The sequence below is a fragment of the Pteropus medius genome, unplaced genomic scaffold, assembly GCF_902729225.1.
Source record: "Pteropus medius unplaced genomic scaffold, Ma_sr-lr_union100, whole genome shotgun sequence".
NCBI classification, from domain to species: domain Eukaryota; kingdom Metazoa; phylum Chordata; class Mammalia; order Chiroptera; family Pteropodidae; genus Pteropus; species Pteropus medius.
Genome location: NW_024342467.1, coordinates 2,553,917 through 2,571,051, shown reverse-complemented (window position 1 = coordinate 2,571,051; position 17,135 = coordinate 2,553,917). Strand labels below are relative to the sequence as shown.

The window sequence follows — 17,135 nt, the reverse complement described above, 5'->3', positions numbered from 1 at the left end:
TAGAAGAAAAAATAGAGACATTAAATGAAACTAGGAATAATGCAAAAATTGCTTATCATAATGACCTATATACTTTCATTAGTTTATTACTTATCATGAAATATATGGCTGTAAATTCAATTTTGTTTTTTAAGCATGTACTGTGTATAGAATATACTCCATTCTAAATTTACTTTATGCTATACATATTTTGTAAAATAAAGTGCAGAATAACCTGAAAATTTACAATTGGCAATAACCCTATTTAGTTATTCAAAGATGTATAATTAGGTCCTTAAATAGGTAATCTAAATTTCCACAAATTTCTTAAAAGCATGTTAGAAAATACAAATTTATTAATCGAAAGATTAATGAGGGAATAGGATATAATTATTGCATTTTGTTCTAGATAACACAATTTCTTTTATTAAAATTATACATCTTGCTTTGAGAAGCTTTATTAAGGTCCACTTCAGAAAAATTAGTTTAATTGTATAGCTCCTAGAAGTAATTAATATAGATTGGTGACTATTTAGCAATTTTAGCAAAGAAAATCCTAAATATATAAATTACCTGGTTTTCTGATTACTATAGAGACCTAGTAATTTTCTTTTGCTTTTCCTAGGTGTCCTGAAAGCCTTCGGCCTGAAACAGTGAGGCCTTGTCTGCTTCCTTGTAGGAAGGACTGTATCGTGACCCCGTATAGTGACTGGACGTCATGCCCTTCCTCATGTAAAGAAGGTATGATGTGCAGCGTTCTAATGGCTAGTCATCTAGAAAACACTCAACAGGGCCTCCAAATCCTTCTGGCTGAGCAATGTTTGCAATTTCCACATGGGGCTGTATATTCCTGGTTTGACATGACTGCCATAAAATTTTGGTTTCCTTCTTAAAAAATAATATAGCTTTGCAGTACCAAACCAATGATTTTTTATGCCAGAACTGACTTAAAACTTTACGGTATGGATCAAAGTGAAAGGATTCTAGAAGTTATTATATTAATGTTTCCTTCATCATTACTTATAAAAGAATGTATAGTGGCCTTATGTATTTCAAAAAGAGAGTGTACAGTGATCTTATCAGTATTCACGACTTCCAACCAGCTTGCCCAATGGCAAGAAATAGCCATGGGACCACAGATTCAATTATGTGACTCCAAGGATGGGAATAAAGGAAAAAGAAAAATGGTCAAATTCTACCTGTGCCAACACTTAACATGCCATGAGGCATTTACAAGATGAGGATTCGTTCTCATTTTGATTTTCTTTTCCTTGTATTACTCACAGACATAGACTTTTTAATATCATGGCAGATACTTTGATAAGTCTTTACTCTCAAGGATCAGGTCCTTTGTCATTGCTTCAGAGAAAGATATTAGCATCCTCCAAGTGACTTATACAATAAATGAGCAAATTTTCTCTTTAATCACATTGTCACTATCTCCTATTTTTTATTTTACCCTTGTAACAAATACAAATAGTTTTTCTTGAATTCCTTTTATGCTTTTATTTTATTTATGCTTCTTGACTCTGACTGGAGATTCAATTAAGAATCAACTTCTATTTTAACAGCTATTTTAAGTTGCCAAAAATTATTTATATCCTTAAGATATTATATGAGATTATAAATTTAATAATCGATGTTTTACAGTGTGATTATAATTTTATATAGTCGAAACATAAGTTGCTTTTTTATGCATTTTTTAGTTTAAGTACTATTGAAATATCAAATAAAATTAAACCACAAAGTGAACAACAATAGAAAACTTTGATTTTAAAAGTCTTTTAAGGCATCTAAAAAGCTTTTGGATCAAAAGGAGTTGGCATTAACTTTTAAAAAAGGTTAATGGAATTAATCTTACTAACAAAGTAATATCATTGTCTAACTTTTTTTCCACATTTTCTTCTCTTATGCCCTTATTTTCTTAAAAAATAAACATATAATACTTCAATTTGGTCATAATCAGCAATAGAATTGTACTTTCTAATAATAATATGTTAATATTTCTGTGGTAATTGTTAGTTATTCATCACTACAATGAAAAGCTTATCTATTACATGGACTTTATGTGCTTGGAAATTTTATGCTTGACATTTTTATACTTAATATGTTGTGTTAATGAGATAAGACCATTTATTAATAATTACAAAACATATGTAGTTACATTTATAACCATATGACTAATATTCTGACACAAATTTAACATTTTGGGGTATTAAAAGGACTTTTTAAATTTTTATTTTTTTATTTTTATTTATGTTTTTAACATTTTTTCTATATCCCTATATTTTTTATTAAAATTATTGGGGTGATATTGGTTAATTAAATAAAATAAGTTTCAGGCATACAGTTCAATAACACATCATATGTATATTGCACTGTGTTCACTATCCATAGTTAAATTCCCTTCCGTCATCAAATATTTGACCCCTTTTTGTCCCTATCTACCTTCCCCCTGCACACCTTCCCTCTGGTAACCACTAATCTACTACTCGTGTTTAAAAAGATTATATACCATGATCCTGTGGGCTTCATCATAGGGGCACAGAGGTGGTTTAACATATGCAAATTGATTAATGTGATTCACCACATAAACAAAATAAAAGATAAAAATCATATAATCATATCAATAGATGCATAAAAAGCATTTGATAAGATACAGCATCCATTTACGATTAAAACACTTAATAAAATCGGTATAGAAGGAAAGTACCTTAACATAATAAAGGACATATATGACATATCCTATTTAATGGTGAAAAACTAAAAAGCTTTCCTTCTAAGATCAAGAACAAGACGAAGCTGTCTACTATCACCACTATTATAGTATTTAAAATCCTAGCTAGAATAATTAGGCAAGAGAAAACATAAAAGGTACCACATAGGGAATGAAAAAGTCAGATTGTCACTTTTTTCAAATAACATGATTCTCTCTATAGAAAACCCTAAAGACTCCACTAAAAACAACAGCAATAACAACAAAAACTATTAGAAACAATAAAACAAATGCAGTGAAGTTTTAGAATACAAAATCAATGTACAAAAATTTGTAGTGTTCCTATACTCAAACAATAAACTTTCGGAAAAAGAAATGAAAAAAACAATTCCTTTTGCAATTGCAACAAAAAGAATAAAATATCTGAGAAAAACCTAATGAAGCATGTGAAGGACCTATACACTGAAAACTATGACATTATTAAAAGAAATTGAAGAAGACACAAAGAAATGGAAAGATATCCCATGTTCATGGATTAGAAGAATCAACATAGTTAAAATGACCTTATTACCCAAAGTGCTATACAGATTTAATACAATCCCTATCAAAATCCCATTGGCCTTTTTTAAAGAAATAGAACCAAAAAAATCATCAGATTTGTATGGAAGCACAAAAGACCCTGAGTAGCCAAAGCAATCCTGAGAAAAAAGAACCAGGCTGGAAATATCATTCTTCTTGACTTCAAATTATACAAAGCAACAATAATCAAAACAGCATGGTATTGGCAGAAAAACAAACACACAGACAAATGAAACAGAATTTCTAAACATTTTTTCAGTACAAGAGGAGTTATTGGTTTTATTTATTTATTTTTATTTTTCAATTAGAGTTGACATTCAATATTATTTTATATTAGTTTCTGGTGTACAGCATAGTGATTAGACATTTATATAATTTGTGAAGTGATCACTCCAATAAATCTAGTACCCATCTGACACCACACATAGTTATTACAGTGTTATTGACTATATTCCTTATGCTATAATTTATATCCCCATGATTGTTTTATAACTACCAATTGGTACTTCTTAATCCCTTCTCCTTTTTCATCCATCCCCCCCCTGTCTGGCAACCATAAAAATGTTCTCTGTATCTATGAGTTTGTTTCTGTTTTGTTTATTTTGTTCTTTAGATTCCACACATAAGTGAAATCATTTAGCATTTGACTTTTTCTGTCTGGCTTACCTCCACTCAGCACAATATCTTCTAGGTCCATCTGTGTTGTTATGAATGGCAAGATTTTAATTTTTTATAGCTGAATAATATTCCATTGTTCATATGTACCACCTCTTTTATATCCATTCATCTATTGATGGACACCCATGCTGCCTCTATATCTTGGCTATTATAAATAATGCTGCAATGGACGTATAGATTCACATGTCCCTTCAAAGTAGTGTTTTGAGTTTGTTCAGATAAATATCCAGAAATGGATTACTGTGTCCTTCTTTGTCTCTTGTTATAGCCTTTGTTTAGAGCTTCTTTTTTCTTTTCTTTCTTTTTTTTTTTTTTTTTTTTTTTTTTTAATTTACATTGTCATGAAATATCTTTTCTTTTGGTCTGAAATGAGTCTCTTGGAGGCAGTATATGTAAAGGTCTTGTTTTCTTATCTATTCAGCTACCCGATCTTTTTATTGAAGCATTTAATCCATTTACATTTAAACTAATTGTTGATAGATACGTAGTTATTGCCATTTTATTATTCATATTTTTAATCCTTTTTTTTCTACTAAAAAGTCCCTCTAACACTTTTGGCACTACTGATTTGGTGTTGATGAACTCCTTTAGCTTTTTCTTGTCTCAGAAGTTCTTTATCTGTCCTTTGATTCTGAATAATAGCTTTGACGGGTAGAGTCATCTTGGTTGCAGTTCCTTTCTTTTCATCGCTTTGAATATTTCATGCCTGTTCTTTCTGGCCTGCAAAGTTCTTGCTGAGATATAATCTGACGGTCTTATAGGAGCTCCTTTGTAAGTAACTAGATGCTTTTCTCTTGCTGCTTTGTCTTTAACCTTTAGAGTTTTAATTATGATGTATCTTGGTGTGGGCCTCTTTGGATTCATCTTGTTTGAGACACTCTGTACTTCCTAGACTGGTATGTCTATTTTCTTCACCAGGTTAAAGAAGTTCTCTGTCATAATTTCTTCAAATAGGTTTTTAATTCCTTGCTCTCTTGCTCTTCCTTCTGGTACCCCAATGATGTGAATGTTGGTATACCTGATGTTGTCCCAGAGGCCTCTTAAACTATCTTTATTTTTTGGATTCTTTTTTGTAGTTGTTGCTGTTCTGATTGGGTGTTTTCTGCTACCTTATCTTCTAAATCACTGATTCAGTCCTCTGCTTCATATAATCTACTGTTGATTTCCTGTAATGCATTCTTCATTTCAGTTATTGTATTCTTCATTTCTGACTGGTTCTTTTTTATGTTTTCTATCTCCAATTTTATGTTTTCTATCTCTTTGTTAAAGTTATCACTGAAATATCTACTCTTCCCCTAAGTTCATTGAGCATCCTTATAACCAGTGTTTTGAACTCTGCTCTGGTAGATTGCTTGTCTCCATTTTGTTTAGTTCTTTTCTGGAGTTTTGTTCTGTTCTTTCATTTGGGATGTTTCTTTGTCTCCCCATTTGTCTGCCTCCCTGTATTTGTTTCTATGTACTAGATAGGGCTCTTATGTCTCCTGGTCTTTATAGAGTAGCTTTATGTAGTAGGTGTCTTGTGGGGCCCAGTGGCACAGTCTTTCCTGGTCACCTAAGCCAGATGTTCCAGGTTTGTCCCTTGTGTGGGATGTGTGTGTCCTCCTGTTGTAGTTAAGCCTTGGTTGCTGTTTGCATAGCAATGGGAGGGATTGGCCCTTGGGCTGATTGGTCATGAGGAATGGCCAGTGAGAGGCTGATCCTAAAGAGCAGGATTGGCTTCAACAGGGCTCTGGTACCTGTCCACTCTGCCCTTAAGGTGTATAATCCTTGGATGCAGGCTCTGGCTCGATTTGAAGCCAGCCATCAGTCATGCCAGTCTGGGGCCTCCTGAGAGGGGCCTTACCATTAGCCAAGTTCAGCTGAAGCTTGTGCCCTACCAGGGACCACCCAGCAAAACTAATTAAGCAACCACAAATAGCTGCCACCCATGCTGGGCTTAGCAGTGCCTCGAGAGGCCAAGCCACAAACTGAGGCCAGCTGCCGCTAGTGTTGGGCTTAGGGCTGCTCAGCAAGAGGTACAAGTGCTGCTTGTTTGGGGTTTGTGAACCTTTGAGAGACTTTAGGAAAGTTGATAGCATGTACCAAGACAGGCCATTTGTATGGAAAAAGCCACTGGACATGGCTTGGTGGGCCCACAGTTTGGGTAGGGCAGCGTCTCAGGGAATCACTACAATAGAGTAACCAGTGTTAGCCTGGTTAATGGAGACTCAGATATGGCAGCTGCCTGTGTCTGCATGCCGGGAGAAGGGAGGACTCAATATGGAAATAAAGGATTCTGCCAGCACTTCGGTCTGGGAGAAAGCTGCCCCTCTGGCTCTCACCCTAATGCCAGACACCCCAGTTCCTCCCTATATGTCCCTGAGCAGCTGCCCCAGGGTTTGAGCTCAGAGTGAGTCTGTCAGTGAGTAAGTCCACATGTGAGCCCCTTATGAAAAGTGTCTGTGACTCCCTCAGCCCTCCTTCTCACTCTGATACAATCTCCACTGGGTTTTACAGCCAGAAGTTATGGGGGCTTCTCTTCTTGGAACTGGAACCCTGGACTGGGGAGCCTGATGTGGGGCTAGGACCCCTCACTCCTCCAGGGGGACTCTACAGATATTTCTTCTGATTCTCAACCGTGGCACACTGGTGTGGGACCATCCCCTTTCCGTGTTTCTGCCCCTCAGGGTGGCTTCTTCTATACGTCCCTGGTTGTAGGATTTCTGTTGAGCTAGACTTCAGGTGACTTCCAATGATGGCTGCTCTGTAGTTTAGTTATAATTTTTATATGGTTGTGAGAGGAGGCCCGCACAGTGTTTACCTACTCTGCCATCTTGACTAGAAGTTCAACAAATTTAACATTTTTTTTTAAGTGAAGTTTTTGAAAATGGGAAAAAAACCTTTGCTTTTCCTTATATTGGGTATTTTCTTATATTGAGTAAACTATTTTAAAATGTAAGTTGACTTGATTGAAAGTATTTCAAGGAAATAAAGTTAAAAAATAAAAAAAGAAAAAAGATTCTATTGAATGAATTCTTGGATAGTAATTCATAAAATGAGGAATCATAAATTTTTTTCATTTTTAGACTTTCATTTGAAAATAATTTTCGATGTTGGCATGTATCCAGGGATAAGGAACCTATTTAGTAGCCTGTGAGTCTTTTTCTGTAAGTTCTTGATTTGTGATTTTATTATGCATTATATATGTCTGGAAATAAAAGAAGATAATGTAACTTACTCATAAGAAATAATTGAAAATCTAATAACATTAATTTTAATTTGATCTCTATGATTTTTGTAGCACTCTTCTCTGACCATTTAAAAATTATTTTAAAAGTTTTACGTGACAAACCGATAATTTATATAAGGCAATTTTAAAAATTTTTCGCAGATATAAGAGAGAACAGAGATTCTGAATACTATGCATGTGTTAATACTCATCTGTAATATATGAATAAATACCTAATTAATTTTTTGTTTATTGATTCCTGTATATAACTAGCACATAATGACCCTGTAGAGAAGACACAGTATCTGATTTTTTATATCATTTAAAATAAAAAACCAGATAATGTAGATTCAGTAACAAGACTGAGTGGTAAAATAGAGCTCTAAGGAAGAGAAGGGAAGACCATTGTGGGAGCAAATATTAGGGAAAATTCTGTTAAATAGAAGGTAGAAGAGATCATTTTGAAATAGGGAGTATAAAAAAATATCAAGCGAGGATCAAGGACATTGGGAAAAGTGTTAGATGACTACAAGTAAGACGTGTTGTTCAAGAAGAAATTGGGACCCAGCCCACGGGAGCTCACATCGTATAGAGGAAAATGAAGATATGAAGTTGGAAAGGAGAATGGAGGAACGTTATGGAAGACTGAATTAGACTTATACTTAGAGAGACACAATTTTCAGTTTTCGAAGATAGAAATGAGTAGTGAGTTTCACAATATAATGGAATGAGTGGACTTTAGCAAATCTGGTTTGGACACCTGCCTTGGCCACTTAGCAGCTGAGTAACCTTAGGCAAGGTACTCCACTCTACAACCCTTGGTTATAATATCTATGAGCTGTTCTATGGTGCAAATGAGGTAATATATGGTAAAATGCTCTATGCTTTGTGAACCATTATACAATTGATACGTTATTTATTTGTCTCATCTATAGTGATTATAATTTCCTATAAGAAAGGCATTGCATGCTGGATATAGTCAGTATCTGGTAAATGTTTTAATTTGACATTCTAAAAGCAGTCTCTTAAAAGTCTAATTATATATCAGTGTGAGAAAAGTATTTAGATGATGATGAAGAAAAACTTACTAATATATAAATTTCTAACTTATTTATTGAGGATCATCTGGTAAATTTACTGATAATTGTGAAATGATTCATTTTATAATAAATATTATATATATTATTTTAAACAATCATTAACTTTTTTATTCAACAATTTTTTTCAAGTACCTATAATGTGCCAGGCACAATTTTAAATATAAAGGATATAGCAGTAAACAAAAAAACCAATGTTCCTGCTCTCAGAAAGCTTACATTTTGATGGTATGAGACAGACATGGCATTTAATGATTATTCTAATGTCTTAATGAATATGAAGAATCAAGAGAAAAGTGTAGGGGGATTGGGAAGAGAGAAAAAGATGAGACATCATTTAGGAGAGTGCATAGGCGGGCAAGTTAATAATGTGTAGTAGAGTTTCTAGACAATGTGGAGTGCCCAGATAGTCTTTAAAAAGGGATCGTTCAACGCAGTTGTCAATATTTTTCCAGCCATGTTCACTTACCTGAGTGCAGAAAAAAGTGTAGGAAAATAATTGTTTTTGATTAAGATTGGGGCTTTTCCAAGAGAACAAAAAAAGGAGAAAGGCACAGGGAGTTTCTAATAATGGAGTATGGCATCTAAGTTATGTTGGGAAGAAAGCGAAGTCATTAAGAGGATGATAGATACTGAAAAAGTGATAGGAAAATTGAACTGGCAGTTTTAATTATCTAGAGAATTGTAGTAAGATGAGAACTAAGTAGTTGAGCTGAAAGCTTAGGACAAGTGACCAGAAAGTAAGATATTTAAAGATGAGAGTGTGCAGAGGTACTGATGATAATAACATCAGAGGATGAACAGAAGGGCTAGTAATTGATGTGAGAAGCAGGAAAAGGTCATTGAAGGTGAAAAAGGATAATAATTCAGAGCCCAGTGCCTTGGGTACAATAATCATGTAGATGCTAAAGCCATCAAAGAGGTGACAGGGGTAGGAAGAGAAAGGATTATAGTAAAGAACATTCTCAAGTCATTAAGTAATGAAGTGTTTGTAGATTACTGCTACAAGGTGCATAGCTGATGGTAAAGTTGATAACAGGAGTTTCAGAAGAGTTGGAGGGTTTTAAAAGTAAAAGGAGGGGAAAAGACTGGGAAATGGCTAGGTAGAGTCAGCTTCCACTGGCAAAGAATGTGAAGAAATATTTCTAAAAAGAAATAAAAGATGAGAAACCATGTGATCCAATGGGTTCAGTGGCAGAGGGATTAAAGGATGGAAAAGAATGAGAAATTGAAAATCACAGTATGCGTGTAAATGGTGCTGTGGGTCCAGGTGATGATGAAAGATATTCAGGGCAGGGGCCGGGAGGGTGGGATAGCTAGTTGTTCATCACGAGTAACAGGCATGTAAGTTATAATGGGCTTAGTTGCCATGGTCTCTTGAGGGAAGGCACTTAACTTCTCTAAACTGAAATGCATGGTGCCACTAGGATACTGTTCTTCCCTGGAGCTCCTGGGGGGGGTGGTGACCAAGGAGTGCAAGAATGCTCACTCAGAAATCTGCTGTCCTATGAGCAAGCAGCTCTCTGAGAGGCAGGGCTGTGTTTAGCGAGCACAGGTCATCTCACCAGGAGCAGGAGATCAGCCCTGCCTCTTCTATTTGGCAGCTTTATGTCAACTGAGTCTCCTATAACAAAAAGCTTTCAGAAACTCTAAACCTAGGCACTCAGACTTAAAAAGAATAACTATGATTGTGAATTGAGGAAATAAAAAAAGCCTGGGGTGTGGGAGAGGGGGTGGCTATTGGACAACAGTGCCAAGATGCTTTGTGTGCCCTGGAGAAGCCTTTACTGTTTTGCCTGTAGGCAGCTGTAACTGAGAATAAGGATACAATGGTGTTATAGAAAACTAGCCTTTTGTTAGAAGGAAAATAAAGCAATTATATGCGGTTAGTTTTTTCATTACTTGGTTTGAAATGGGAATAATCTAAGTTTCATTGAAATTACAGTGACTTCTGCACACAATTAAAAAATGCAAAACAAGGTTGAATGTTCAAGGATAGATAATAGCAACAGAAAATTAATTCAGGGATGAGGTAGTTCTTTTAAATTTAATTCTGTAGGTAAAGTCTCAAGTTTATAAGAATTTTGAATTTATGAAAATGTGGAGCCACTCTCCTTTTAAAAAAATCACTTTAAAGAGGTAAAATTACACTGTAGTATTGAAGGAAATGGAAGAGAATAGCTTAGCATACCAGGAAGAATAAAAAGAGTTATTTGAAATGTTATTCAGCCCTCTCTCAAGATATGTCTTGAAATTTCAATGCCAATAAAGATCATTATTGAGTAGAGAGTAGTAGTTTAATCCTTAAACCAGTGCACTTAACTTTTTTCAAATCTTAATATATTTTATAAAAAGCTTTTTTTAAAAAAGAGAAAACACTTATAAATTATTTGTAACTATACTCTTAAAAAATCAATACATTTGATCAAATAATACATTCATCTGCTCAAATTATTTGCTTCTTTTTTTCACACTATATTTATTGGCTTGAGAGCTAGAAGGGATATTGCAGAGGCATCTATTCTACCTTGATGACCTTAAGCAGTATTACCCCCAAAGATATGAAAACTACCTTTCCATTTAAATTTCCTATCACTGTGCTGCTCCAGCCTACTATCCATTCCATATCCAGCTTAACAAATCTTAGCTTTGTCTGCCCTTTAAATCCTTTCATGAAATAATTGCTTTTGTGAAATTTATCTTGAATGTCTTAATATATATGAAAAAATGTTGTAGAGAGATTGTATAACCTCTGAATCTATATGTCCCATTGTGACATAATTATTTTCTGAGTATATAATCTTTTTTCCTGTTTTTATCATAAATAGGTATTTCCAAGTATAAACAGGAATATTCATTTATTTTTTCCCTTGCTCATTACTTTAAGTAAGCAAATGATATTTTATTTTTTATTAATCTTCAATGTATAGACTTAATACTTATGTGCTTACTACTATATGCGTTAGAAGAAATAGAAGATGCTAATAATCCATTTGAGAAGACATGAAATACAAATGTTTGCTCATTCAGCAAATATTTATTAAGCCCTTACTATCTGTGACTACTATTCTAGGTGCTAAAACACAAAGATAAATGGAAGCTATGTATGTATATCAACCATATATAGTAAATTGTATGTAAATACATACAGGAAATTATGAAGGCTGTAAAATTCCAGTTTGCCAGTTCATGTTATTAGTAAGGAATTTTCGTTTTTCTTTTTTAACGTGTGCAGTGGCTTTCCCTTTGTCTGCACTTTGTTCTGAGAGCTCTATAACCCAGCTGAGCTCTACAGTCCTGTATTTTTGGGTGTACCAGTAATTTCTTAACAGATCTGAGAGGAAACAAACCTCCCAGAATAGAAACATGGATGTAATGACACTTTCGGTGTCATCCCATTAAATTTTCTCACTAGGTGTTAGGGCTTTGGAATGCTTCTTTTTAATCAGGTTGCAGTCTCTATCATGTGGGCTGCACAAGGTTAAGGTATTTGAACTTAGTATAAGAATAAATGGGCTGCCATTGTGGAATCAATTATAGAAGTGGAAAAGAGTTATCATAGTCTTATATATCAAGTACAGACTTGTGGAGGTTGTGATGAGAAGGCACTAGAGTGTTTCAGAGTTTAACATTAGATGACATTTTTGCTTTCAGGTCAACAAAAAAATTTCAGTTGAAAAACTAACATTTATCACTGCTTCCCAACTCTGAACAGCCCTCCCTATGGTGATATCTAGATGGTTAATGACCAGAAGCTTCAGTCTGTAAGTGGCCACAGATGCTGAACTCAGTCACCAACAGTTTTTGGATCCCTTGTTCTCAATTCTATCTGTCTATCTGCAGGTTGAGAAGGGTTGAAGAGTTGTTGACTCTAATAATTTTGACTCTCTGGGAAACAAAGACCTGCTTCTCTGTGCTTGTTTCTTCTTCTCCCTGTTACAAAACAAAAGCTTCCCTCCTTCCCCCAATGCTGAACAAATTATAAGAATGGTCATTTAGTTTATGTACTCTTTTGAAAAGATTAATGACAAATTATAAACACAAAACAAAAGAAAAATAATAGAAAGCATAAAAGAAGGATAGAGTCAAGTAGTAAATGGGGGTGGGAAAAGGGGAGAGGAAGAGAAAAATTATACTATAAAATCAGAATCAATGTAAGCTCCTGCAATTGAGAAGAAAATTAGCTCTGAGATTCTGGCGAACAAAGCAAAAAATAGAAACACAGTAGATTCTTAACAAATTGTCAGGGGAAACAAAATTTTCCCTAGCTCTAAATTTTTAGAGGAATTTATCACCTGGGCCTTAAAATAGGGGTTATTGGACAATTTAATGGATGGATACTACATTAGCAATTTTATTAAAAGTCCTATTGGCACTTTTTAGATCTTTCCTAGATAAATTATATTTAATATGTAAAAGTTGTAGCTAGCATTTAAACTACTACTGTTAAAATTTAAAAAAAAAAAAAATGTCCAGGACAATATTTTCAAATGCTTTAGGTCTTGCTACTCACTACCTCCAGTCCCTAATTCCCTACTCCATTACCTGTAGTATTCTAATTATTCACCAGAACAGTTAATACAAACATTAATAATATAGGTTTCCCCACAATGGGAATAATGTAAAAAGTTACATGTGAACCCTAGAATCTGAAATTGGCACAAAACATACAAGGTCATCTATTCCAATAGATCATAAATCTAGCTATTCATCACATTTCTGACAAGCTTGTAAAAATTGGATTTTCAAACCCCCAGCTCCCAAAGATTCTGATTTAGTCATTCAGGCAATTGGCTGAGAAATATGTTTTTGTTTTTGTTTTAATAAATTCTCTTCTTTAGGAGTCACTAATCCAATCTATTTTCCCATCTAACACAGAAATTTTCAATCCACATTGCTGGAGGTCAGTTGCCCACACCATGTTGAGGTTTACCCTGACTTCATGAGAAAGGATGTTTCATTATTGGAAAGTTCTAATTGTCGAATAATATTTTTTTACTAACTCTTTAAGAATGTTTCATTTTATTTCTGAGTAAGTTTTCATTGTTAGGGGCTGCTAACCCTTCTAAATTTCTCTGTTCCTGTAGTCTACATATCAAATATTTCATGATCTTGCAAAAAAAAAAAAATATATATATATGTATATATAAATGCATCATGAGAACTCTATTAAAATAATTCTTTAGGGAATTCTTTTGTAAGTGAAGTTGTGCCATGATGCTATTCATTCTTAAAGTGTATATGTTGTAAGTTGGAATATATTTTATTAAAGTTGGCAAGTCTTATAAATTATCTGTTTCTATACTAAAAAATTTTGAACATCTTTATATCAATAATACTGTCAAGTGAATATCTCCATTGAAAGTAAATCTTAATTATTTCCATTGTTTTTATAGAATAATTGAAGTTATTTACTTACGGTGATTATCGCCATTTCAAATGCTTCTCTAAAAATTCTGCCTTTAGGAAATGACTTTCATTTCACTACTTCTAACCCTGATATTTAGAATGTGACCTGAATTGAAGATCTTAGACTGTTTAGCATGAATAATAAATGACTAGAATAATTTACGAGTTATGCATTTCAAATTAAGTGAATAACAAAGAAATAAAATTTCACATTAAAACATGGAATATGTTCTCTTAAGAAAGATTCATTAGATGTGTATGAGTCCCATGTGGCAAATAGGGCTATGTGAAATGGCATGAAAATAAACTTAAGGTAGAGGAAAATAAATTAATTAGCTCTGTCATATTTCTCAAGGGGAAAGAAATATACAAAACAGCAATTACTTTGCAGCTGTGCATTAGGAAGGCTAGTTGACTATGGCACAGTTTTCTCCATTCTTCACGTTTTTAAATGTAAATTGATTGAGTTTTCAATATAAGCAGTCTTTGGGAGAATTTAGGAAATGATTAGACTAGATGAGGCCTCTCGTTCAGATATGTCAAAGCACGTGTAGCTGCAGGCAATATAATTTCTTCACACAGGATGTGAATTTGGAGATTCTTTTATCAGTACAGAGCACAGAGGTTAAAAAGCTGCCTCATTCCAGGGGATTCCGGAGTCAAGAAGCAGTCTCGGCACCGGGTCATCATTCAGCTGCCAGCCAGTGGGGGCCGGGACTGTGTGGACCCTCTCTATGAAGAGAAGGCCTGTGAGGCCCCTCAAATGTGCCAGAGCTACAGGTAATAGAGTTAAAGAAAAAGCATTGTGAGTAATGCATTGAGCAAAATACTTCAAGTCCAACCCTGTCCTGCAGGCTCACTGGAGTATAGGATGTTTATGGCTGTATGTGCCATCTCTTGCCTTTTTAAAAGAGCTGCCCTCCCACTGAAATTATCTCCAGAGAGATGATTACTTGTGAAATTTCCAAGGTGTATTTTTAGCTGTGGGAGTTAGGGGATAATTCTTATGTTGACATCAACTATAAGGAATGCAGAAAAGTGGATAATAATTACGAAACACATGCTTTAGGAAGCAGTTCTTTTTCACTTAGAGGAATAGCGAAAGCATTTCTGCCTTGGCTCCAAAGAGCACCTGTTCTTCCTCAGTGCTGTCATCCTGGCTCCTGAATGACATCTTTATCTCAGCGACACTAATAAGATGTTTGCTCTGTTCATGTGTGGCCACCTCAAAGAAAATTAAGGTTATTGAAGTTATATATCATCATCTTGATAATTATTGGAGAAATTTTTCCTCAGAACTATTAAAAGAAAGTATCTCGTTGAAACTTGATTGTGGTAGATAATTGTGATCCTGACCAGTGAGATATGATGGCACCAATTGATGGAATGTGCGATCACAAAATAATTTAAGATGAAATTGATGGCAAATTTGCCATCTTAATTTATCTGTATTTAATTCTGAGATGACAAGTAGTGTAATTGCATGTTTACAGGATGAACATTGACAACTGTTACCCCAAACACATTCATTTGGAGGATTTGTTTTTGTAAAGTGTATTTTAATTGCAGTTTCTGAGTTACTCCTATTATACTAACCAAAAGAACACTATACAAAAGGCTCATGACTTAATTGCAGTTTTACAACTTGAATATAAAATAAATATACCTTATTTAAATAGAATACATCTAGTATCTGGTACACCTGCTGGCAGTCCTACATTAAAGAGGCTAAATGCTGTCTGTAGGGTTTATTCTTATAGAACTTAACAATGGTGATGGAGTCTGTCTCTACTGCCATAGGAAGTACTTTTTTTATTTAATTCTGCTTTTTATAATGCCTGGATGAAGATCTAAATTAAATTCAGATAGGACTAAGCACTGTCAAATGAATTTCTGTTTGCAGTAGTCAAAGACATATTTCCATGCCTCCATATCTCTATGATTTGCCTGGCATTTTTGCTCCCTTTCCATGAGACTTCTGTTCTTTTCTTGTAGGTGGAAGACTCACAAATGGCGCAGGTGCCAGTTAGTCCCTTGGAGTGTGCAGCAGGACAGCCCGGGAGCACAGGAAGGCTGTGGGCCCGGACGACAGGCAAGAGGTGGGAGGCTTCATTCCTCAGTTCATTTGCTTTTAAATTCTCCAACATTTCTAACTTAACCACTAGCTTACTGAAGTTGTCACTTCAATGCCATGCTTAGCCAACAGAGCAGAGCAAATATGAATCTGCTACTACCCAATCTACCTAACACCAGTACATAGAAACTTGTCTTTTAAAATCGTGTCCTTTGTCCTTTGACATTAGCCCATAATTCCTCTGGTTGAATTTTTTCCTCATTCGTATCTAGAAGATAATCATGCTCTTGAGAGGGTTATGACATAGATGGTACATTGCAGCTTGTTTATGTTGTTATTGTTGTTATTGTTGTTAGTTTTGGATCACGGTATTCCATAACACTTTGCTATTCACCTTAACAATCAATAAGATTCTTACATCCTTACCCATATGCATTATATATGTGCATGCACATAATGTAATATAATTGGTTAACTTTCCCAGAAATTCTCAGCAGTTTGGACCCTACGTGGAGTTTATAATGAAAACAGGTATGTGTTTGGGAATCAGGAAACACAAGTTTTAGTACTTACTCTTTCACTAAGACAGCGTGAGTCTTATTCATCAGTTCCTTTTCCTGGGTCTCAATTTGTTTAAGGGGAAAAAAGGAAAAGAGGTTTGGACTAACTAATCTTTCAAGATTATTCCAATTTTCATATTATTCCAATTTTCATATTCTACAATCTATGCACAGATAATACCGAGGGATCCAAGTGTGAAACAAAATTCGGTAAAACAGATTAAAGCCATATTTTTATAGACTACTACTGGAGGAAATCTGAGATATGATGAGAACAGCACAAGTGTGAAAACAACTTCAGTTCCAAACTCTATTACTTAACAACTGCAGAACCCTGGTTCATTTATTTCTTCCCCTTGAGGATGAGAACATAATGATCCTCACAGTGCTTTGCACATATTAAATCTTCATTAAATGTTAAATCCTTTCCCCTTCCTTTTAGACCATAGCCCCAATGAGTGTACACATAAGTCATAGTAGTCATAAAAGCGACAATATTAACATGGGTCTTTTGTTTCTTGACACAAAGTCTGTGTAAAAACTGTTCCATCTGTGATTATCACTAATTTTTTCATTTTCAAATCTGAAAACTTCCGTTCATTCTTCATTCTGGGTGACTGTTTTGTGGTAGCTAATACTGTGGCCCATTCTCACTATGAAATGGGTCTTCGGCTTCCTTGGTGCTACTTCCTCCTGCTTTTCTGATTGTTTCATTCTTGGTTTCCTATTACTGGTTCCTCTTCCTCTTCCTGTACTTGAATAATGATTTCTAATCTTGGAATACTTGTCTGACTACTTACTCTATGTCAGCAATCTTTTCTATTTTCAGGATATC

At 34.6% G+C, this 17,135-nt stretch overlaps 1 protein-coding gene across 6 annotated transcripts in view; it reads left to right on the top strand.

Annotated features, from left to right (window-relative positions):
- The window catches only part of THSD7A (thrombospondin type 1 domain containing 7A), a 360,172-nt gene that overhangs the window by 276,795 nt on the left and 66,242 nt on the right, over positions 1 to 17,135 (top strand). For all 6 annotated transcript variants that reach the window (XM_039862397.1, XM_039862396.1, XM_039862399.1 and 3 more), the window contains 3 exons: positions 605 to 720; positions 14,314 to 14,446; positions 15,662 to 15,765. In XM_039862397.1, the coding sequence (XP_039718331.1) occupies positions 605 to 720; positions 14,314 to 14,446; positions 15,662 to 15,765 (353 nt within the window). The remainder of the gene's footprint in view (positions 1 to 604; positions 721 to 14,313; positions 14,447 to 15,661; positions 15,766 to 17,135) is intronic.